Here is a 25,058-nt window from a genome sequence, read left to right on the forward strand (position 1 = left end):
TAGCACCAACCATTACTAAACAGAAAATGAGAAGTATAAACTATGTATAGCTCTGATTTATATTTTGGTGATTTGTGTTCAACCTAAATTCACTTCTCTTTCTTCATTTCTACCACCAACATCTCCAAATTGGACTCCAATTGTCTCCTCAAGTTGACTCCCAGCTATCAACTCTTACCTCTCCTATCCATGCTCCACATGGTAATGAAAGCGATTTTCTAGATATTGGGATAAATTGGGATATGTCACTTTTTTGCTTAACTCACTCCAATGACTTCCACTGTACTTAAACTCCAAACCTTTACCATGGCTACTAGGACTCTAAATGATCTATTCCCCACTTACTTTTCCAACCAATCTCATGTTACTCTTCCATCAGCTCCTCAAAAAGGTCCAGCTAGTTCCTACCTCAGGACCTTGACACATGCTGTTCCCGCTGTCTGGAATGCTATTCTTTCTACTCTCCATATACTTGATTCTTTCTCATCCTTCTGGCCTCAACTTAAAGCCATTTCATTAGTATCTTTTCCTGATACCCTAAGCTAGGAGAGTGCCTGGGACACATAGTTTGAAACAATTCTCCACGTGTGTAAATTACTACAAAAGGTCATGTTTTATCTTAAAATTCCAGGAAAAATTTACATTCTAGCCCAAAATAAATTCATGTTTGTTGTAATGTAAATCCCCAGAAATCCTGAAATCACTGAGTGAATCTAAAGTCTAAGAAAGATAATATATTTATCCTGTGTCTTTATGTGCCACTAACACAATGGCCCCTGTCCTTTAGACATGGGCATAGTAGCATTGTGTTATAGGGGCTGCCCTGTGCATTGCAGGCTGTCTTACCAGACACTGCCAAATATCCCCTGGAAGGCAAAAATCACCCACCATTGAGAACCACTGCTCTAGTCTGTGTCAATGTCTTGCCACAGTATTTGCTAATCAATCAAAAGAGCAGGCAATGCTTTTTTGTTAAACATTAGGTACTAGGTATTAAACAATATGAAAACTTCAAATGTACAAGAATCAATAAGCAGAATATAAAACATCTTAGAAACAAAAAGTGTTTGTGTATATACATCACTGTTGGTATTATTAAAATAGTAACGCTAAATATATGAAAAAGATAATTCCCTAGTAGAACCTGTGAATATTACTGTCAAAAAGGTAAAGAAAAAAAAAGCAGCTTATTTTTAGAAAATGACTTATAATTGTGAATGATAACTTCAAAACAAGCATGTAACAAAACTTCCCAGTTCTTTTCTTCTTTATCAAAGATATTTTAGGGCGCTGACATAAGCCAAATGGAAATAAAATTTAAAAGTAGCATTACTTACTAATTTACAAAGGATAACTAATTACCAAAGGGAAAAGAAAGATATTTATGCTACTGAACATAATCATATATGCAAATGAATAATGGAGCAAGAATAACTAGTATTTCATAGAATCTTTTATTTTTTTAAGATTTTGTTTATTTATTTAATAGAGAGGGCAATGAGTGGGGGGAGGAGCAGAGGGAGAGGGACAAGCAGACTCTGTGCTGAGTGCAGAGCCTTATGTGGGGCTCCGTCTCATGACCCTGAGGTCATGACCTAAGCCGAAACTAAGAGTCGTATGCTCAACTGACTGAGCCAGCCAGGTGCCTCTTGTAAAATCTTTTAAATCTAAGATTAAGATAAAATTTTTCTTTCTGGAAATATTATCCCCAATGTTTCCTTCTTTTCCAAATGATTTCAAGGTACAGTTCCATAACTTTTAGGACTGACATTTTTCATTATTCAATTTATTTTTAAAACAAACATCTACTTCTAAAAAGGAAAATGATTTTTTAAAAAGATTTTATTTATTTATTTGAGAGAGAGAGAATGAGAGATAGAGAGCACGAGAGGGAAGAGAGTCAGAGGGAGAAGCAGACTCCCTGCCGAGCAGGGAGCCCGATGCGGGACTAGATCCCGGGACTCCAAGATCATGACCTGAGCTGAAGGCAGTCGCTTAACCAACTGAGCCACCCAGGCGCCCAGGAAAATGATTTTTTAAATCCATGTCTGTAATGGTCTCCAGTAACTGAGAAATTAAAAAAAAAATTTCAAAAGAGAAGACAATCTGGGCATATGACCCAATTCATATTTTTAAAGTTTAATCAACTTACATGCCATACAAGAGGAAGCACATCCGTCCATAAAAAGAAAAAAGAATGAAGACCTAATATCGATGTTTTATTTAAATTGAACACAGCTGTGAATTAAATTAGCTCTTTTAAACTGGCTTCATTTAGATTTAAACTTGTAACTTGCACTGCATCAGCAGTGATTTGAATTATCTGTTGAATTTAGATCTTGTAATTCTGTGGCTGAACCAACACTTTCAACTGCCTCCTAAAGTAAATTAAAAAGCAAACATAAAGTTTACTGGGGATAATTCATCCATTTTGGACATATTCCTTTGTTGGAGAAATGAGTTGCAACAATGGCAAACTTAGAAAAAGTAGATATAAAACCCTAATTTCTTTGGAATTTTGATATGATACCGTGGTGGGTTATTTTCCTTCTAAGCATTTTTCATTACATATCTTCTTAGACATTTATATAAAACACTTTCTAGTGAGTCAACTTTAAGTTCCCTAAGGGCAACGGACAGGTCTGCTGTACTTTCTTAATGTCCATTACAGAGCACATTGCTTTTCACCTAGCCCCTAATATAGGCCTATTTCCATTGTTCATTATTTAATTTTGGGACATTAATCAAGACATAGTCTTAATATAAATTTGACAGTATAATAGTAATCACACCAGTAATGATAATTTCTAGCCAATACCAGATGTATATAGCAAATATATATGAAAAAACACTTTCATCCACTGGATTATCCAGATTCTATTATTTTTCTCACTGTACTTTATAAATTTATATATATAAATATACATATATATTTATATATTTTCATATATATATGAAAAAAGGTAAACACGGCTCTCTAAAACGTATAAAATCTTATTTTGAGAAACTTGAACAAGCATTTCCCAAAAGAGGATATCCAAAAATTTAAAGAATAGGCATTCAACTTCATTAGTCATCACCAAAATGCAAAGCAGAATCACAATGTCATACTACTACATACCACCAGAGCTGCTAAAATGAAAAAGACAAAACCAACTACAGGTGAGGATGTGGAAAATTCACATTCACTGCTGGTGAGAGTGTAAAATGGCCCAACCGGAAAGCTGTAAAGCTTTCTTGGCAGTATCCACCAAGGCTGAACATACTCCTAACTCCTACTCTATCACCTAGCAATTCCACTCCTAGGTATATACCTAACTCAAATGCATAAAGACATTCACCTAAAGCATGTATATAAATGTCCACAGCAGTATGATTTTTAACAGTCAAAACCTAGCAACAGCCCAAATACCTATCAATGGTGGCATGGATAAATTGCATTTATAAAATGGAATATTATACAGCAATGAGAATAAATGTGCCATAAACATGCAGCAAGTCTGAATTTCACAAAATATTGAGAAAAAAGTATTTACAAGAGTACGTATGTTACAATTCCATTTACATAAAGCACGATAACAGGCAAAATTAATCTATGATGTTAGAAACCAGGATAATGGTTATTCTTAGTGGTGGCAGAAGTGACTGGAAGGGAACTCATGGTTGTTCCTCAGATTCTGGTGGTCTATTTCTCACTCTGGTTGGTGGTTACATGGGTGCTCAATTTGTGAAAATTTGTTAAGCTGTACACTTATAATTAGTATATTTTTCTGTATGTACTTCAGTAATAGTTACACGACACTGAAAATTTACATAGGAAAATCCTATTTTAAAATGCCTTGCTAACTCCTGCATGTGAATATACTATGTCAATCAATTATTGGTTCTTTCAAATGTTTATGTTTTTTAATAATTACTCTAAAAAGTTAATTGAAAGGTCATGGCCTGGGGTGCCTGGGTGGCTCAGTCAGTTAAGCATCTGCCTTTGGCTCAGGTCATGATCTCAGGGTCCTGTGACCGAGCCCCACATTGGGCTCCTTGCTCAGCAGGGAGTCTGCTTCTCCCTCGCCCTCTACCTGCAGCTCCCCTTGCTTATGCTGTCAAATGAATAAGATCTTAAAAAAAAAAAAAAAAAAAAGAAAGAAAGGTCATGGCCATTGCATTTTTCTGTAAGCAAAGAGCACAGTATTGGAAAGAGTGAAGTAAGAAGATTATCACACTATAATGAATTAAGTACCTCTAGACCCATTTCACCTCGGGCTACTCTCCAAGCCACCGACCCGGATATTCTTCCACCAAGTTCTCCAGGTTTAGGGGTTTTGGGAGATATAAATTCAACAAGTTCCACAATTATCCTCTGGAGAAGTTCTTTTCTTCTGTTTTCTGACAAAGATATTTGCCTCTGAAATTCATGTTTTAAAAAAAGTCATTAAGATGAGGGAAAAGTAGAGGTCCACCTCTAAGGAGGAATATACATAAAACATTTGTATTTTAATGGGATCTTGAAAGATATAACCAACTTTTTGTTCACACATAGTTATTTGGAAAATAAGACACTGTGGAAAACTTAAAATAATTTGTACAAATTTTATGTAAAGAAATAATTTGACATCCATATCCAACTCTTCTTTACTGTCCTAGATTTTAAAATGGAGGTAGCAACTTCTGCTTCCAGCTATGACAGACTGGCTTGTGCCAGACCAAGTGTCCTACCAAGAAAAGGTACAAAAGCTGGGCAAAACATTACACGCAGACACACACGTACAAACGCCTGTTTAAATACAACAGAGAGCTACCAAGGTAACCAGAGCTAAAGAAGCTAAGATCCCAAGGAAAGAAATGAATTGTGGTGAACTGAACATATTCCACCTCTTTCCCTTCCAGGCATTTGCCAATTATTAACTGGTATGAGTAAAAGAGAGTGAGAAAGCAACCACGAAATGATGGCTCACGTGCTGAAGAACACAGAATTTTTACAGAATCACAGTACTGTGGAGTAAATAAGCTGGAGTTCAAAGCCTTTCAAGGTGAGAGGCTCTAGTAAATACTCCAGATTTTCAGGTTAGGCTCTCTGAAGGGCTACACATTAGAAGGTGAAATTCCAAACAGATGGAAAGAAACTTCACCTTGAAACTCAATCATGGGGCTAAGTGGATCTGCCCTATTCTAACTGCTTGCCAGAAGCAAAATTAGTGGTTTGGCTTTTAAATTATTAAAAAACCCCCACACATATATAATAGTAAAAAATTTCAATACTAACAAAGGGACATAAAATAAAAACTGAATCTTCCTTTTTCAACCTCTAGTTCCTCTCTTCAGAAGTAGTCACTGTTAACAATTTCCTGTGCCTTGTTTTCAAAAATTTCCATCCTTGGAGAAATGTGTGTAATTATATTCAAGACACAATTTCTTTGAAAAATAAAAACATACTTTTTATGTCTAGTATTACATACACTGAAATTCTGTTTCACTAAACTTTGGAAAGAGATGTTATGACAAGTGAATATGCAAAAAAGCCACATATTTAAAATAAGTCCTTAAAATTTTCAATGAAAAAGCATTTAACATATTAGAATATTTTTGCTTGCAAAATACTACTACTACTTTCAGAATTTCAATGGGTTAAAAACTGGCCTTTCCTGATTATATCAAAAACTTCAAATATCTTTTCAAAAATGCCAAATGCTCATACCTGCTTATTAAGTCCATTAATAGTTTCTCGAAGTAATTCTTCTTTAACCTCAGTTCTTCTGGAGATTACCTCGTCATGTTTACAAGAATATCGCCAAGTGACATCAACCACCTCAAATTACAGAATACAGTATTTAACAAGAATACAACCATCAACCTTTTGCTAACTACCTAGAATGTATGTAATTCTTAAATAGATTTTTTTAAATGCTATCTTTTGTTTAATTTGTTAAATTTTAAAACCTATGAAAAAAAGTAAAAAAGAATATACTTTTTATTCATTTTCTAACAGGTACACTTTCAGGAAAGCCTGTGACAAAATGAGATTTCCAGAACATTTAGCTTTTAAAAACTTATTTACAAAGTTGATTACATAAAATTAAACAAATAAAACCTTGTTCCATTTTTACTGTATTAAATTTATATTAAAGAACTGATTTTTGACAAAGGTACAAAGACAATTCAATGGAAAAAAGACAACCTTTTCAACAAATGATGCTAGAACAATTTGTTATCCAAATGGAAAATAATGAATTTCAACCCACACAGTGGACTATATACAAAAATTAACTCAAAATGGATGATAGAACCCAATGTAAAACTGAAAGTATATAAACTTTTAAAAGAAAACACAGGATAAAATCATTGTGGCTTGGGCGAGGCAAAAAATTCTTAGATACATCAAAAAGTACAACCCATCATTTCACATCTATACAAATACTGAATCATTCATTATGTTGTACATGTGCAACTATATGTCTGCTATACCTCATTTAAAAAATAAAAAAAGCACAATCCCTAAAGAACAAATTGATTAACTGGACATTATCAATTTTGTCTCTAAAAGTCACTGACAGAATGAAAAGACACACCACCGACAAGGAGAAAATCTTCGCAAAGCATTTATCTGAAAAATGACTTGTATGCAGAATATATGAAGAATTCTCAAAACTCAACAATAAGAAAATGAACAACCCAATTAAAAAAAAATGGGCAAAGAGGGCTATGCATGGCAAATAAGCAGTAAGAAGATACTCAGTATCATTTGTCATTAGGGAAATGCAAATGAAAACCACAATGAGATACCACCTCACATCTATTAAAAGGGCTAAAATTAAAACAAAAACAAAAACAAAAACAGATAACCATACTAAGTGTTAGCAAGGATACAGAGAAACTGGAAACTCTCACATACTGTTGGTGAGAATGTAAAATGGCACATGACTTTGGAAAAGAGTTTAGCAGTTTCTTAAAAAGTTAAACATACACCTACCATATGATCCAGTCATTCCACTTCTAGGCATTTACCAAAGAGAAAAGACAGCATATGGCGATATAAAGACTTGTGCGTAAGTGTTTACAGCAGCTTTATTTGAAATAGTAAAAAACTGGAAATTACCCAAATGCCCATCAACAGGTGAATGGATAAACAAACTATGGTACATGCATACAATGGAATACTCAGCAATAAAAACAATAAATTATTTTTTTAAGGATTTTTAAAAATTTATTTGAGAGAAAGAGAGTGGAGTGAGCAAGAGAGAACACGAGTTGGGGAGGGCAAGGGAGAGGGAGCAGCAGGCTCCCCGCTAAGCAGGAAGCCTGACACGGGGCTCGATCCCAGGACCCTGAGATCATGACCTGACCCGAAAGCAGACACTTAACCAACTGAGCCACCCAGGTGCCCAAAAATAATAAATTATTGATACGTAAGAATAACATGGATGAATCTCAAAATAATCATGCTGAGTAAAAAAAACCAGACCATGCTCACCAAAAAGAATATACACTGTATGATTCCATTTTATATAAAACTCTGGAAGTGCAGATTAATCTATAATGAGAGAAAGCAGATGCATGGTTGCCTAGAGAGGGGCAAGAAGGAGGGGTAAGAAAGGACATAACTTCCAGGGACAGTGAGTATGTTCACTCTCTTGACTACAAAGATAATTTCATGGGTGCATACAAATGACAAAATTTATTAAATTATACATTTTAAATATAAGCTGCTTATTGTATGTCAACTATATCTTCAAAAGCTGTCCAAAAGGAATTATATTTCATTCTTAGAAAAAATGTTTTTTGCTTCTGCCGTACCTCATCCTTAGAAAATGCAATGACATAGGAGAGCTTCTTGCCCCACCCTATTTCATAAAGGAGCGGCTTATCACACACATCTTCACATGCGTCACAGTGCAGCCACCGCTGCTGAGAAGGAGAGTACACTTCCGTCCAGACATGGTCTACTCAAGAGACAAGAGAGCAACACAAAGAAAGGAAATGAAAGTGAAGTTTCTAAAACCAGAATGATTCCCAACAACTGTACGCAAACTCTTAAGGATCAGGTCAGAATTTGTAAAGGTCTTAAATTTTAGTTAATAGGTCTGAGCATTTGGGGGCACACGAGACTCTAGAATACTTGTTTTAATTTTTCTGTCTCTTTGAAATCCTTGAAAATGTTTTTGGAATATGTCCTTTAATGCAGTCAGTTTTAAGCTTAATTAAAAATAATGTGAGCTGTAATTCTAAAAAGGCAAACATACTGAACAACAGCATCAAAAACATCAGGCTCAGTCTTTGCTGATACGAAGGAGCTAATGCCACTTTTGAAACTGCAGTCTCTTTTGCCCTTTAATACCCAGAACCAGTAGGAGGTCTAACAAAGGATCTCTGGTTATTGATGTTCTATATTTGACTGTAAGAGAACAGGAATTCTTAAGTGAAGATTTCATTTTATCCTAAAAAACAATGGAAACACAAGTAAAATTCTGAGAACAAGGGAAACAATTTTTAAAAATGAAGATGAGAAGAGTCATTTCTAAATAAGGACAATATAAATTTCACATGGTTTTTATTACATTTTTTTTGTATACTGAGGTTTAAGATTACTACATCTTTTATACTAATCCCTACAAAAAAATGAAGATTTCTAGAGCATATTACACGTTATTATTCATATAGAAAAAGCATTATTACAAGTGTCACAGTAAATTGTTTATAAAAGAATGTCTGTAGTGTCATGTTTAAAGTACCTGGCAAAATGGTAAGTGTACTACAAAAATCTTGACATCCCCACAAAAATCTTATGAGGCTGGTATTATTGTTATTTTAAAAGAAGGCAAATGGAAGCTCAAAATGACGAGGCCAGAAAGTAACAGAAAATGATAAGCCCAGACAATAAACCCAATCCTGAAGTCTGCATAGCCCTACTACTCTGCTTTACACCATGTTCTGTACCTGTGTAATCCCAAACATAGCGAGCTTCAAACCCTAAGGCTCGGCAGCACAGTGTAAAACAATTGGCCCACTCGCCACACCGTCCACATCTTGTTTCCAAAAGTTTCTCAGGGTTATTATATCTGTTTTAAAATAACCATAAAAAAGCTTTGATTCATTAATAAAAGCAAGAATTTTAAACAATTTATATTACCTCTGTGCTAAACAGTAATATTTCTTAATTTCACATTTTTGAAATTTATTTTTAATTGAAATATAGTTGACATCTAATATTACATTAGCTTCATTTCACATTCTTAGATAGTGATTAAAGAACCTAGACTATATGAGGCATTATGTTAATAGAAGCTTTAGTGAAAAATGATTAAACAGTGGTACAGCCTTCAAGTTTACAGGCCTTACAGGAAGAAGAAATTAACACAAATAACTAATACATGGCAGAATGTGACAAAACCATACAATAGGTCAGACTGAGTGTTATGGGAGAGTGGTTGGGAGGACAGCTTGTATTTAAACTGGCTTTGAAGGGCAGATTAGATCTGGACAGGCAGAGATTCTCTAGGAAATCTGCTTAAAGCGTCAGTATTATTCTAACAAGTCGTATAATTAGCTCATGCATTTAAAAGGTAAACAACTTAAACTACTCAATAAAGATTTTAAAAACTTAGGGAACTCAATTCTACTTAAAATACTAATTTTCTAATGATTTTTTAAGATTTTATTTGTCAGAAAGAGTGAAAATGAGACAGTGAGAGAGTGAGCGAGTGCACAAGCAGGGGGAGTGGCAGGCAGAGGGAGAAGCAGGCTCCCTGCTAAGCAAGGAGGCCAACTCAGAACTCGATCCCAGGACCCTGGGATCATGACCTGAGCCAACACTTAAGTGACTGAGCCACCCAGGCATCCCTCTAATGATCTTTTTGATTGAACTGTTTTCCTTCTTAGTGACTTAAAGGTGCTTGCTAATTTGGAAATTGTTTTTTGAAAGATGTTTGCAACAATGTTTTAAAAAGGTACTCCAATTACAAAATTATCATAAAATTGGAAAATACCAAATTTTGCATACTGTGTTGAGAAGGATCTCGGCTGATAAAGCTAAGCAAGAAATGTGCCCTAGCTGAGCAGAGATGTTGGCCATGAGCTTGTGGAAGGAAACCATTACATTAATAAACTGGCTCGACAGTTTATGTTAAGCTTAACACAAGTTTGTGTTAAGCAGATGCTGTTGGTTAAACTAGCTAAATTAAATGAATTTAATTTAAGTAGTTAAGTAATTAAAAAAGATGTAAATTTACATGAAAAAGTAATAATGGCAAAATTAGAGCACCCTATGCCTCTTCTATATACTACTTGTGCCAAGTTGAATGATCAGCTTAGCCTAGAATTGACAGTGTTCATCATCCCAACTCTATATACATAGACCAGCTAACAGTTAAACAAGCAAAGAAGTAGAAAGGAAAACAGTAAATATCTTTGTTAGCCTGTGCCCCTCCACACTGCATTATCAGTTTATATCTAACTGCCTAGGAAAGTTTATTAGAAAAGAGATTTAATTATATATATTTTTTACCTTCCAATATTTGCAAAGTACCTGTGTAAAATGTATGCTGACTGAAGAAATAACTTGAACTAATTTTATATTATTAGTATATATATCCAGTATTATTAGATACTGGATTCTGTATATTCTATATTATGTATATCAGAGGGTTGGTTCCTAGTTAGGACAAAACTGAGTCCCTAAGCTCCAAAAATTAGGTATTTCAAATACTTGGTATCTTTTCTTGACCAATGATACAGCCAACATTTATAAGTATTGTCATTTAAAAAAAATTGATAAGAGGCTTGTGAATTGACAGTAACTGAAAAAAGTTAACTGAGAAGTACAAACTTCTTTAGTTTAAAATTTAGATAATGAGAATATGTTAGGTTGGGCAGGGGAGGCACCTGATTAAAAACAAAATTCTGTTGTTAAAAAGAAAGTAATATGATGGTACTACACTTCTACCTTCCATTTTACCATATGAAGATTATTTTAAGTACAGCATTGTCTTTGCTGTCACAATTTATCATTATTATTAATGTTGCTAGTGCTGTTTTTATGTGCTATCAATCATTATTAAAGTTATCAGAAGGTCAAAAGTTATATAATTAAATGAACAATACCAGATTTACATCATTAAATGTGCTAAGACTATACTCAATTTATATTCCAGAGCAAGAATAAACAAACTTTTCTATAAAAAGGCAGTAATTATTTTAGACTTTGCAGGCCATATAGCCTCTGCTGCTAGTATTCAACCCTTCCACTGGAATGTAAAAAGAGTTACAGATCATAAGTACACAAATCAGCATAAATGTGTTCCAGTAAAACTTGATTTATAAAAATAGGATGTGGGCTGGATTTAGCCTGCTAGCCACAGCTTGCCAACCTCTGTCCTAGAGGAATATATTTCTAATAATTGAAGAGTTCATTTAATAAAAATTCTTTTCTAACCATTCCATGAAGAGATCACTCTTTACTTTACTTTGCAGTGCACTGCAACTTTACTGTGCAGTGGACACCCACCTTGGGAATCGATTGCTGAACTGGCATGCATCACAGTAATGATCTTCTATTCTGTTTGCACCCCACTTCATCTCATCATCATTGGGGAACAGTGATTCACCTCTACACTTAGTCTGGCCACCACATTTGCTGCACAAAATATCATTCACCCATTGAAAAAATTCTTCCTTAAACCAGTGTAAAAGCTCCAGCAGAAGAAAATCCTCATCACTTACATTAGTACCTGAGAAGTTAAAACAGAGTCAAGTAAGATCTAAAGCTGACAAAAACTAAAAATACACACATGTATTTTATTCTCGAATATGGAGCCGAAATATATGAACATATAAGAAGATCTAAAAGGTTTTCACAAATATGATGCAAGAAAAGAACTGTCGGCATATTGTGAACCAGGCTGAAATACAATGACATAATACATCGTACATTTATAGCAGTAGGACATTTACCACTCTGTAACCTCTAACCAACATTATGTACTAACAAGTGAGCTGAACACAACAACCTCTTAGGGAACTATGGTCAATGTGTATTTGATCTTGAAACACAGGGAGGTTAAGAAATCAGTTTAATTTTTAAAAACATTTAAAAAGGACTACATTCAACTTATCAGGTATATATACAAGTAAACAAGAAACAATCACAAAATCACAGGCAGAAATCACAGAATTCTAGACACCTTAAAAAAATCAACCTACCAGCTTTTCTATCAGTGTTTCAACTATACAGTATAATTCATCTGTGAATACTCACCATAAATCACCTAAAAACACAACAATGTCTACACAGTATATAACAACCCTGGAAAGTAAGTATGGCTTATAATATTACATAAAATTGTATCTATTTATCAAATAAAAAGATGTCTCTTGACAATATTCAAGACTGTGGTACCTCTGGGAAGAAGAGAAGGAGAGGAGAAAAGAATCTGGGAGACACAGGGAGTTCTCATCTCTTTCTTGTTTTACTATTAAGAAGTGATCATAATATGAAGGAAATATATGGCATAATGTGAAGATCTAGTAAAGTTTAATGCTGGTCATAGGTGTTTGATACATTATACTCTATTTCTGTTTGATATAGTGCCAAATGAAAAAAAACCTATATTAGGAAAAAACTAGAGAATATAAAGGGCGGAAATATATTACGTTCCTGGTTGGGAAAACAATTTTCCAAAGTTGTTAATTCTCTACAAATTAATCTGTAATTTAATGTAAACCCAATTATAATTATAAAAAAATTTAAAAAGTATTTAATTTAAAAAATTTAATTAAAAATTTATAAAATATTTTTTCATAAAATTTGACTAAGAGCAATATGATAAATTCATTTAGTACATGTCAAAACACATCACAAAATTCTAATAATCAAAATATTGTGATATTGGTGAAGAACATACAAAGCAGATCACTGAAACAAAAGAATGACTCCTGAAAAACAGATTTCTAAGTGATACATAGTATCTAATAAAGTTAGCCTTTCAAAGTAGTTCTAAGAGGATGGACTGTTCAATAAATGATTTGGGGACAATATAAAAATTCTATATTGAGAGAAGGAATACTATGAAGGCAACAGAAGTTACAAAAGAATACTTTTATGACTGTGATAGGGAAGGGCCTTCTTAAACAAGATGCAGACTGTGAAATCAATAATGGGAAAAAATAAACTTTCTTATATTTAAAGTTATAGCTTATGAATTTCAAAAGATACACTAAAGTAAGCAAAGAACACTGGGAGAAAAAAAAATGTAACATGTCTAATAAAGAAAAGTATCCAGAATATATAAAGAACTTCTATAAATCGATAAGAATATCAGCAAACCCATTAGAAAAATTCAAAGTCTATAAAAGAAGTCCAATAATTTCATTAAGTGGAAATAAATACTCTCGGACACTTCTGATGTGAACTGAAAGGCAATTTACTTGAGAGGATCCTTTACAGTGTTAAGTCACACACCCTTGACATTTTTATATTTATCTCAGAGAAATACTTGTGCATATACACCATAAGGCATGCTTTACAAGAATTCTCACTGCAGGAGCATTTAGAATAGAGAAAAATGGTAAATAATCTCAATGTCTATCAATAGGAAACTGTATAAATATTAGTATATGCATACTATAGAACACTATGGTTAAAAAGATTTCTAAGACAAGTTAGTAAATGAAAAACACCAAGAAACTCAATATATATGGGATGATAAATTTTATGTAAACCCATACAACTTAAACTATTTTTTCAGGTAATTATTTATGGATATAAATACATAGGAGAAGATATGAAAAGGAACGTATCACATGATAATAGCTGTTACCTACGGAAGAGGTGTAGGACAGACAGGGAGATTTTAGCTTTTCTCATATAATATGAAAGTTTGTATTCAATTAAAAATGAACTTTAGTAATACAGCACTGCCACCGTTCTTCTCCATCAAGTGTCTAAAGCAGAGTAATCTTTTTAAAAATGCAAGGTAGATTATATCACTCAAAACCCTCCAATGAGGTTCCCATCTCACTCAGGATACAATTCAAAGTCCCTACTCTTACTCTTTGTTATCACAACTGGTCTCCTCTGGTAGGCTGAACAACGGTCCACCAAAAGATACCCACATTCTAACCCCTGGAGTCTAAAACTGTTACCAGATACAGCAAAAGAAAAAAAAAAAAGGTCTTTGAAGATATGATGAAGTTAAGGACCTGGAGATGGGGGGATTATACTGGATTATTTGAGTGGACCCTAAATGCATACTATCCTTCTGAGAGGGGAGCAGAGGGAGATTTTACACACACACACAGAGAAGGCGATGAGACAGCAGAACAGAGAGAGATATCGTGGCCCCAGTGACACTGATTATGGCCTCTGGCTTCCAGAACCAGGAGTCAATAAATTTCTGTTATTTTAGGTCACCAAGTTTGTGATAATTTGTTACAGCAGACAGAGGAAACTAATGTACCCCCTTTACTTTTCTGACCTCTGTCTTGTTTATTCTGCTACAGGCATCAGGTCCTCCTTGTCATCCTTTCAATGCGCCAAGCTCACTCTCACCTCGGGAAGCCTTTGCAGTTGCTGGTGCCCTCTACCTGGAATGGAAGTCACTGCTTTCCAGAGAAGCCTTTTCTGACAACCCTATACGAAAAAGCATCTTTCTAGGCACTCTCTGTACTGTTAACCTGACTTGTTTGTCTTCCCAGCACTTATCTACCCATTCTATTTGAGTATTTGGGGTTTTGTAGTCTGTCTCACCCCATGACAGTAGGGACCTTGAGCTGTGTTTGTCACACAATAGGTGCTCAGTATGTATCTGAATGAATGATGGAAGGACTAAACAAAGAAACCTCATAATATTAACTAGAATTAATACTGTTCACCAAATAGTCATTATCAAATTGGGAAAAGAAGGGAAAGGAAGACAGCATCCCTGTGCTTCTGTGTTATATGTACTCCAGGTATAGAGCAGCAGCCTCCCAGTTAGAAGGAGGACTATTGCACGGAGAGTGAGGCCCACCTGAGGGTCAGTGCTCCTTGATCAAGCAATGTCCTGAATTATGGCTCAGAGAAATGCAAGTGGAATCCTGTCCAGAGAGGACAAGAGCTCAGAAAGCTCAGAGATACGGGGCTTAAAGAGAGGCTGGACTTAGATGCTGAATTCTTTTTTATTTGTTTTTTTAAGATACTAAATTTCTGTGAGAATATGGAGAATATATTAGAGTGTGGAGAGTACATTTTAAAATTATAATCAAGACTTCAGATTAATACATTTAGCATCTTCAAAAATACAGATTTCTCATAACTTTTCAGTAACAAAGATAAAATTAACAAGTGTAGGTCTTAACTCCATTCTATGAAAATCACAGACCATTAGTGTGCAAAAGAGGGAATGAGAAGAAAATCTGTAAAAACATCAGTACAGGTAGCCTCGTCCTTTGACACACCTTAGTACTCAACATTCTTCCTCCCACGTCTTCATATTCAATTTAGTAGGCCAACATATATTTTGTTTCACTTTCCCAAAACGACAGGGTTAAGGTGTTTCCCCTATATCTGGAACACTCAATCATGACAAATCTTCCAAGCCAGAGCTATGGAATCATGCTTCTCTGAGCCTCAACTATCTCTAAAGGTATCTCAGTGGGTAGGGTTCCTAGGTCCTCACTTCTGTTACAAACCAGAATACTCTTTCCTAGTTTAGAAACTCAGAGTAAGATTTAACTTGGGGAGAAAATGAAAAGAAAAAAAAACAACAACAAAAAACCAAAAAAAAACCAAAACACAATCATGAATGAGAGAAAATCACCAACCTGGACAAATGAGGCTTTGTCATCATCTCAGAGCCAGATAGTCACTGGGGCAGAGGGACCTGGCTGCCACACAATATCCAAAAGCCAGTACTTTATTTACAGAATTCTAATTTATTTGGGATGGCAATGCATCAGCTAAAAGACTAAAGATTGACTAAATTTGGGTGAGAGTCCAAAGAAGGCTGCTTCAAGAGAACAGGCTCAGTAGTTCCATTTTGCTTTTTCTCCCTTTCGTCTTCCTGATGCCTGGTCTGCAGATATAGTGGCTGGAGCTTTAGCAGCCATCTTAGACTATGAGATGTAACCTGCAGAATGGAAACCATGTATGCCAGAGCCAAAAGACAGAAGGGACCTAGGCCTCTGATAATGTTTCAGAGCTTACCAATAGCATCAGACTGCCTACCGCAATAATTTCTTACATGAGAAAATAAATCCTAAGCCATTGGGGTCACAAATCCCATTACTCACAGCCCAGTCTAACCCTCAATGATCCATTCATTATGTCTATAATACCACTTATTTCACTATATATTTGAATTTCCTCTACTTACGACTGTAACTCTTTCAGTATCCTACTGTTTTTGTGGAACAGTACCATCCAATAGAACTTTCAGCAATAATGGAGATAATTCATATGCACACTGTCCAATAGGGTTGCCACTAAGTCACTTGTGGTTAATAAGTACTTAAAATGTGTTGACTGTAACTAAAGAACTGGATTTTTAATTTTTTAAAACTTAATTTAAATATAAATACCTACATGTATTTAGTACTAGTACCGTCCTGTTTTCTAGAACCTTTGCAATCCTCCCTTTCCCCCTTGCCTTTTCATTCTGGGAAATCTCATTTACTTGCACAGTTTTACCTATCACCCTAAAGTGTACTTCTTAACAGAATTCCAGACCTAGATTTTCACCTGGTCCAGATAATGGCCAGCAGTTACTTTAAAACATTTCCCTTCAAAGCCTGTTCCTATTGACTCCTCTAATCTTCTAGTTGCCTGAATTCAAAACTGGAAAGTCCTCCTTGACATTTTCCTTAAGCATACACGATGCCTTGTCACATCAAATGTACTCATCAACTGCAAACAATATGTATTCTATCACCCCAATAACTCACATCCATTTTCTCCCCTGCTGTCACAATACCCTGTTCACCCTATTCCTCTCTATTACTACTGTGTTTCAACTGTTCTCTCCTTGCACTCTCTTATTCTTGTTCATCTTACAAGGTTTTCCTAGATCAATCTTCCTTAAGCACACCTCTGATGTCACTCACTTGCTTAAAGCTTCAATGGTTAATGCTGCTGAATTAAGTAACCAAAGAATACTTGACTTTCCTGAGCGAACGCTTTATTTCCTCCTTGCTAATGAATAGATTACATAACACTTTTGCTCTATGTTCAATCATACTAAGATTGTAATGTTAGCCTTACAACTAAGACATGTACATCCTCCTAATTTCCTTGGTCCTTATTTTCTATTTTAAAACTTTGTTAGAAGTATTCTTTGTTCCATTTTACCTCTAGTTCTTTTTGGAAAGATTAAAAATATAAGATAAATTCAGTATACATTTCTCTGCCTGAAATTCAATGTCAACCAAAATATGATCTCAGTCTACTTGATCTCTCACTACTGTTTTACCCACTCCTTACACTACACACAGCCAGATTTCATTATTCATTGTTCCCCGTATAGAATCTAACTTTTCTGCCTCCACACATCCTGTTAACTACATTTGGAACAATATCCCCAATCCCTGCCTTAATAAGTCCTTTGGCATCTTAGGTTACTATTCCAACTCATCCTTTATAACCTTTAAAAAAAAAAAAAAGCTCAGTCTTTTACTGATTTTCATAATACCATTCTACCAACCTGATGTTCTTTCCTTCCTACTTAAATTAAAACTCCATTATACTGCTTTTAAATTTTAAGTGTGAAAGAATATATAGACAAATCTCGTAAGTCATACTATGAATGAAGTTATAGATGGCTTATCTTACCCCTATTTTCCAAATTTTCTACCAAAAAAAAAAAAGCCATGTATTACCTTTATAATTAGAGGGGAAAAAAAATGCCAGGCAAATGTCAACAGGGACACTGCTAATTGTGTCTCCTCTGTGGGACTCAGCTGAATGACTGACTCACACATAAAACATGCTTCGGTAAGTACCTGTTAAACAGGCATTTATGTCAGGGATCGTCTGAAGGAACACAGTACTTTAATGTGGACAGGGCCTTTGTGATCACGTTAATAAGCATTCTTATTTCATAAACAGTAAAAAAACTGTTAATCCAAGAAGATGAAGAACTGTCTCAAGGTCTCACAGCAATGTTGCTGAATTAAGTCTAAGCTCCAGAATGGTCTTCAAATACAAGAAAATGACATAGTATAATATTATAATAAAAACAAAACTACCAAAATACAATGGGCAGCAAAATACCTAAACAACATATGTAAGAAGTGATTAAATGATTAAAAAAAGGAAAAGAGATACATAATTAATCCCTCAGAGAGACTTCTGGTTTTAGCTCTGACATGTAAAGAGCTTAGAGTTGTCATTCCCATCGTTATGAAAACAAAAAACTGAACAAACCAAAATCATTGACTTTTCTTGAGCTCCTTAGAATTCACAGGGCAAATTGTCACCCTGAAATCTGGAGAGACGAGACAAATACAGAGAATCTTAGCCAAATACACAGAATCACAACCAGCCATCTGCTACATGGAACAGAAGCCACTGGAGTCATAAATTGGTAAAAACACTTAAATGATAATTTCAACAAATTGCTGGAGGCTGAATATGGACTAGCTTGAGTAAGAAACACAATCTTAGGAGGGGTTCCTAACACTTTTGTGGGTTTTCCCTCCAAGAATCCCACTAGGTTTTCTTGGTGAAGAACCAAAAAAGATCTCATAGCTCTGAAAAGAAGAGGAGAAGATTAAGAATTGCAAAGTATGCCCAGAACGTTCTTTACAATAAAGGCCTACTCTTCAGGGAAAAAGATTTTACCAGAGCCTTTTCTGAAGTGGGGAAAGGGAACTAACTTCCCTGACCCTAGCCACTTCTAGTCTTCCTATCTCGTCTATGGGGGGAAAAAGTTAAGAAAGACTTGGGAAGGTCACAGGCCTGAGGATACAGGCCCACTAAAGCACTGAGACTTAATCATCAGATTACAGGGGGCTTCTACTCCCCCGTACCTTACCACTACACCAACAAGGCTCTGGTGTAACAACAATGGAGTCTACTAAAAGATGCAGACTGTATCTAAGGAGTTTTTAGAAAAGCCCAAAGACAACAGGGGAGACAAGAAGAATACCAGAGCAAGTCTGAAGGTTCTGACACCTACAACTAACATTAAACATAGCCCAACTCCTTGTTAAATGGACATAAGACCTTACATAAAGGGCCTATTCACCTCAGCTCCTACTAGCCAATGCATCATGTCTAACTTCCAACAAACAAATACAAGATGTGTTAAAAGGCAAGAAAAATCAGTCTGAAGTGATAAAGCAAGTATCAGAACCACCCAGATTTTGGAATTAACAAACAAAGAATTTAAAGTAACTCTGATTAATATATTAGGTGCTCTCATGAAAAAAGTAAACAACATGTAAGACAGATGGATAACATAAATAGATTTTTTTTGTTTCTTTAGAAGCTTTAAAAAAATCTAGAGGAAATGCTAGAAATCAAAAACACTGTAACAGAATGCCTTTCATGGGCTCATCAGTAGATGGGACACAGCCAAGGCCAGAGTCTGTGAGCTTGAAGACAGGTTAACAGAAACTTCCTAAACTGAAAATCAAAGAGGAAAAAAAAAAAAGGCACAGAACTGCAGGAGAATCTCAAAATGGACCAGAACATCTAAGAACTGTGGGAAATTGAGGCAGAGACAGATAAAAGTAAAATACGATACATTCATTTTGGAATACAGAAGGAAAAGAGAGGAAGAAACAAAAGAAGTATCTGAAGCAATAATGGTCAAGAATTTTCCAAAATTAATGAGATTCCAAACCACAGATCTAGGAAGCTCAAAAAACACCAACCAAGAAACTATACCTAGGCATGTCATATTCAAACTGTAGAAAACCAAAGACAGAGATAATCTTGAATAAAGCTGGGGATGGGGAGTAAGTTGAGGGGATATGGGGGAAACCTTACCTAAACAGGAATAAAGATGGGAATTATAGCAGACTTCTTGTCATAAACAATGCAGGCAAGAAGACAGGAGGGTAAAATATTTAAAGTGTTATTGAAAGAAAAACCTCACCAACCCAGAATTCTATATCCCAGGGAAATTATCCTTCAAAAGTGAAGAAAAAATTAAGGGTTTCTCAGGCAATGAAAAATTGAGGGAATTCATCTCTAGCAGATCTGCCCTGAACGAAATATTAAAAGAAGTTCTTTAGGAAGAGGGAAAATGATATAGATCAGAAACTTGGATCTACAGAAAGGAAGCATCAGAAAAGGAATATATGAAAGTAAAAGAGAATCTTTTGTTTTCTTATTCTTGGCGTAAAAAGTAACTTCTTTAAATAATAACAATAGCAACGTACTGGGTGATTATAGCATATGACAGCAATGTTATAAGGATGGGAGGGAAGAATTGGGATGATTCTGTTAAAAGGTATCTGCACCATACATGAAGCAGAATAGTGTTTTTGAAGGTGGACTCAGTTAAAACATTTATTGCAAACTAAGGTAACCACCAGAAAAATTACATAGTCCCCTAGAAAATATAGTATTAAGAAATGAATTAGATAAAAGCTAATTACATAAAAACTCAAAGTAAAAATGCTACCATTGGAAAAATTTAACAACTAAAATCTTAAGACCATTAATAATAACACACAAATAATTATTGGTTGATGAATGTGGTAGGTATTGTTCTGAGCCATTTACATGTACTATTTCACCTATTTTTAAAAATCATCCTATTTTCAAATGAAGATACTGAGGCATAGAGATCAAATTACTTGCTTAGTAATGCACAGTAAAGTGGCAGAGCTGAATTTATTCCTAGGCAGTGGACAACAGTGGGTGAGGAAGAACCATACACCAGTAAATACTATCTTTATTAGCCAAAATTAATCAATGGTCTAATCATATGGATTAATCTTGAACGTAGATTCTAATTCACATTAAAATTCACTAATAATACTATCATATGTTCCACAGACTTAAGTTCTATTATACCTAAAAAAACTCATATACCAATGATTAAACTGCAAACACATACTGAGGTTTAAAAAAAAAAAAAGATGTGTTAATAGATGTGTCTGAGGTACATGCAGTAAAATTTTACTACTGTTGCACTTCTTAAAAATCAAAATAGAAATAGATTAGAATTTTATGATGTATACAGCAAAAGGCAGCATTTCAGTGTTTGTCTTTAGCAATGATGTATATTTAGCAATGAATGGTTATATAAAGCCACTACCTTTATCCAATTTTCTAGCTCTAGATAACTTTTCTTGAGATCTCCTTTTTAGTTCTTGGACTGGAATACAAGCCAGTGCTTTCTCCTGGAGAGCAAGGTTCTCATAGACCAGCACATGCTGAATGTTGGACCGGAGAACTTTTAGAATGACTGAATCAGTAGTAACCTAATAGAAAAAAAATATTGGTTAGCTTTTCTCCATATGCTACAAAAACAACACATAACCGAAAACGGTGGTTCTATGATTTCATAAATAAAGAGGAATGTATGGATTCACTGAAATATAATAATACTCAAAAAAGCTATACAATATTAGTTTTAGGAGATACCCATGTGTGTGTCACAGTCAAAGATATATCTATTCTATTTCTCTGAATATATTATTGAGGACATATTTAAACAGAGATATGCTAGATTCTTGATTACAAGTTTGGATCAAGATAGTGCACTGAGGGGCGCCTGGGTGGCCCAGTTGGTTAAGTGGCTGACTCTTCATTTTGGCTCAGGTCATTTTTTTGGCTCCAGTAATGACTGTGGAGTCCTGGGATCAAGCCCTGAGTTGGGCTCCATGCTCAGCAGGGAGTCTGCATGATCTCTCCCTCTCCTTTGGCCCCTCCCCCGGCTCATGTGCACCTGAGTGCTCTCTAAAATAAATAAATCTTAAAAAAAAAAAAAAGAAATAGTGCTCTGAGCAATGCATCTGACAGCCTTTCCAGTTCAAATCCCTGCAAGTAACATAATTAAAACAAAAAACAAAACAAAACTCCATATGGCATTAGCAAAGGAGGAGTACTCTTAAGGGATCAGGAATTTTGAGAAATTCCTGAAAGAGGAAAAACAGATACAAATGGATTAAAGGAAAAAACTATGGCAATATGCCCCCCCCAAAAAAAAGAGTGGTTATACAAACTAAAGTTTTCAAAATAATCCCAAGAGCAGAGGAGCCACAGGATCCAGACAGAAAAGGGCCTTGGAACAAACATTAGTGACACTGGCTGGGCTCTGCAGGAGGAATAGTTAGACCTCTTCCCCCTGCCCCCACCCCATCATTCCTTCTCAACAAAGAACTATGCTTCTGAGAAGTGAGGGAGCTGCTTAGATTCCCAAAAGGAAAGAGAAACATCCAAGCTCCGAACAGTTGCTTCTGGTACAGACCATCTTGTAGCATGTTCTACCCCTCCCCACAGTTGCTAGAAGCAGATGCTGCATTCACAGATAGGCTAGCAGGAGCTCTCAGACTCACTGGATCTGCAACAACCCATACTGTTGCAAAGATAAACTACAATCAACATCAGAAGAACTAACCCTGTAGCCATAGCAGCAAGTCTGTCTTCAGAGATTCGACAGTATACAGTAAGAGAAAGACAACCATGGATCTTGGAAATTAAAAAATTTAAACAGTGAAATAAGAAAGTACACATGGTGTCAAACCGAAGAATAAACATAGCTAAAGAGTGATTAGAAGACTGAGCCAAGACATTTTCTGAGAACGTGGCACAAAAAAAACCTAAATAGACACTGAAGATAAATCCAAACGTTTCCAAATCCAGCTGACAGGAAGTCCAGAAAGTAAAGTAGAAACAGTAGAAAAGATAAACTTCTCAAAGAAATAATGGAAACCAATTTCTGAGAGTTGAAGAAAGAGCCAGTATGAATGGGGATAAAACAGGGCATAAAATAGTGACATTTCATAACAGGTAAGTAGAAAAACAAAATTCCAAAAGCCTTTTATGAATCAGACATCTCATTAGAAACAATAAAGCAAAATCTTTGAAATTCTGAGGGAAAAAGACTGGGAACACAGGATTCCTACCCAGCCAAACTAATCACACAGGAGGGCAGAATAAATCTGTTTTCTGATATGTAGCAGTACAGAAGTGTATCACTCCTAAATCTTATCTAAAAGAATTCTTAAAGTTATTGTCCCCTCAAAATATAAGATAATCAAAGTAAATAAACAGATCACCCAGGAGTAGAAACTGAGATAAAAGCAGGAGTGAGTTAAAAAAATAAACTAGTAAAACCTAAGTTCTGATTATTAAAAATAATCATAATTGAAAAGCAAAATCTCAAATTTTCTCATAAAGAAGGTAGCAAGGAAGGGAGCAGAAAAAGAGTAAAAACTTTCTGAGGTTCCTGTCTTATTATATTAGTAAAAAAGTATAAAAGTAAATATTTGCATTAAAAATTTAAGTGCAATAATAGAAGACTAAAAAAGAAAATATTTAACTTTCTAACTTTTAAAGGGAAAATAATGGAAGAAAACTGTTCTCAAAATAAAACAAAGATGGGAAAAAGGGAAAAAAACAAAAGGACACAGGCAACACAAAATAAGATGTCAGAAATAAATTCAAACATATTAGCAATTATGGTAAATACGAATGGATTAAATGTGTATATTAAAAAAGTAGACATAGATTAATTTAAAAAATAAAAACCATTATCAAATACTCCCTGACATTATCCAGGATTTTTTAATAATATATATATAAAGCACTGGGGATAGGTGCATAAGAAAGACACGACCACTTTATTGTCTAAGGGAGGGAAAGGCATTAAATAATGACAAAACCACCATTATTAAGTCAACAAATATTTGTGTGTGTGTGTATGTGTTACATACTGGAAAAATAATGGAGACCAAAATAGTCAAGGATATCATCCTCACAAAGTAGTCTATGGATACAGAAACTAATACTGGTACAACAATGTTCATTTACTCAAATATTTAATGAGCCTTTATTATTTGCTAGTTACTGGGATATAATGGTAAGTTAGACAACTTATTCATAGGTGTAAGAAGAGTAAGCAAATATAGAGGATAGTGACACTGTACAACAGGGATTCTGAACCTAGAATTCCCTGAAGAAAGATTTTTTATATTTGTGGCAAAGTACTAAGGATAAGAAGCTAATAGGAAAGGGAAAGCTAATCCTATAGGAAGGAACAGCATACAGGTAGCTGGGGAGTATGTTTATGGGAACATGCTTAGGAAATTATGTAGGATCATGGAGAAAATCAGGGTGTTGAGAGCATGGAGAACCAAGGGGAAATGGCGGAGAAAGCTGAGGATAAAGCTGAGTTGATAAATGGCTAGATCTTTCTGGTCTCTTTCCATTGTAATGGAAGCTATTAAAGACACTTAAGCAAGGGAGTAAAACCATCAGATTTATATTTTCAGAGTATCACTCCAGCTGTAGCTAGAGAAAGGAGGTTACAGATGATCCAATGGAAGCCAACTGCAGAAATCTGAAAGAGCTGGTGGCTTTAGTAGAAGTAAAGTGTAAAAAGAACTTAGGAAATAGGATCAACAAGTCCTGGTGACTGAACTGTGGAGTCGGGGCAGTTAGAAAAGTAGAAAAATACATTAGTCATCCGTGGATTTTGAGTGAGCAACTAACTGGGTCAATGGTTGAACCACTTATGGTAGAAGAAAAACCAGGAAATGATTGAGCTAAAGATGATGAACGGTCAAGTAAAAATGAACTGAAAGTAAGTATATTAAATTTAGCAGCATGGAGATTTTTGATGATCTTAGGAAGATTTCTAATAGTGTTAATAAGGAAAACAAGTTGTAAAAAACTTAGTTGTGAAACTGTGTCCCCAAGTGGCCTAAGAGTACCAAAGCAGCTGCACAAAATGGTCTACTGGAAAGTGTACAGAAAATATTAGAACTCCTATTTGGTTTTTTTTTCGCCAAAAAATAAAGCAATTAAGTTATAATAACATTTAGTATTTGGGTGATCAGTGGCTAGCAAGCTAGCCTGAGGAGAGAAAGGACCAAAGTACAGAGGGAGGTAACAACTGGCATGTTCACTCCTACTT

The 25,058-nt window shown here is 35.0% G+C and overlaps 1 protein-coding gene across 2 annotated transcripts in view; it reads right to left on the minus strand.

The window, feature by feature from the left end:
• NGLY1 (N-glycanase 1) overlaps nucleotides 1-25,058 on the minus strand; it is a 56,012-nt gene that overhangs the window by 8,305 nt on the left and 22,649 nt on the right. For both annotated transcript variants that reach the window (XM_025883094.2, XM_025883086.2), the window contains exons 4-9: nucleotides 21,234-21,399; nucleotides 11,495-11,717; nucleotides 8,929-9,050; nucleotides 7,789-7,934; nucleotides 5,693-5,803; nucleotides 4,238-4,402 (exon numbers count right to left, since the gene is read on the minus strand). In XM_025883094.2, coding sequence (XP_025738879.1) covers nucleotides 4,238-4,402; nucleotides 5,693-5,803; nucleotides 7,789-7,934; nucleotides 8,929-9,050; nucleotides 11,495-11,717; nucleotides 21,234-21,399 — 933 coding nt within the window. The remainder of the gene's footprint in view (nucleotides 1-4,237; nucleotides 4,403-5,692; nucleotides 5,804-7,788; nucleotides 7,935-8,928; nucleotides 9,051-11,494; nucleotides 11,718-21,233; nucleotides 21,400-25,058) is intronic.

The sequence above is a fragment of the Callorhinus ursinus genome, unplaced genomic scaffold (genome assembly GCF_003265705.2).
Source record: "Callorhinus ursinus isolate GAN/ISIS: 27379988/994484 unplaced genomic scaffold, GSC_fseal_2.0 scaffold1, whole genome shotgun sequence".
NCBI lineage: Eukaryota > Metazoa > Chordata > Mammalia > Carnivora > Otariidae > Callorhinus > Callorhinus ursinus.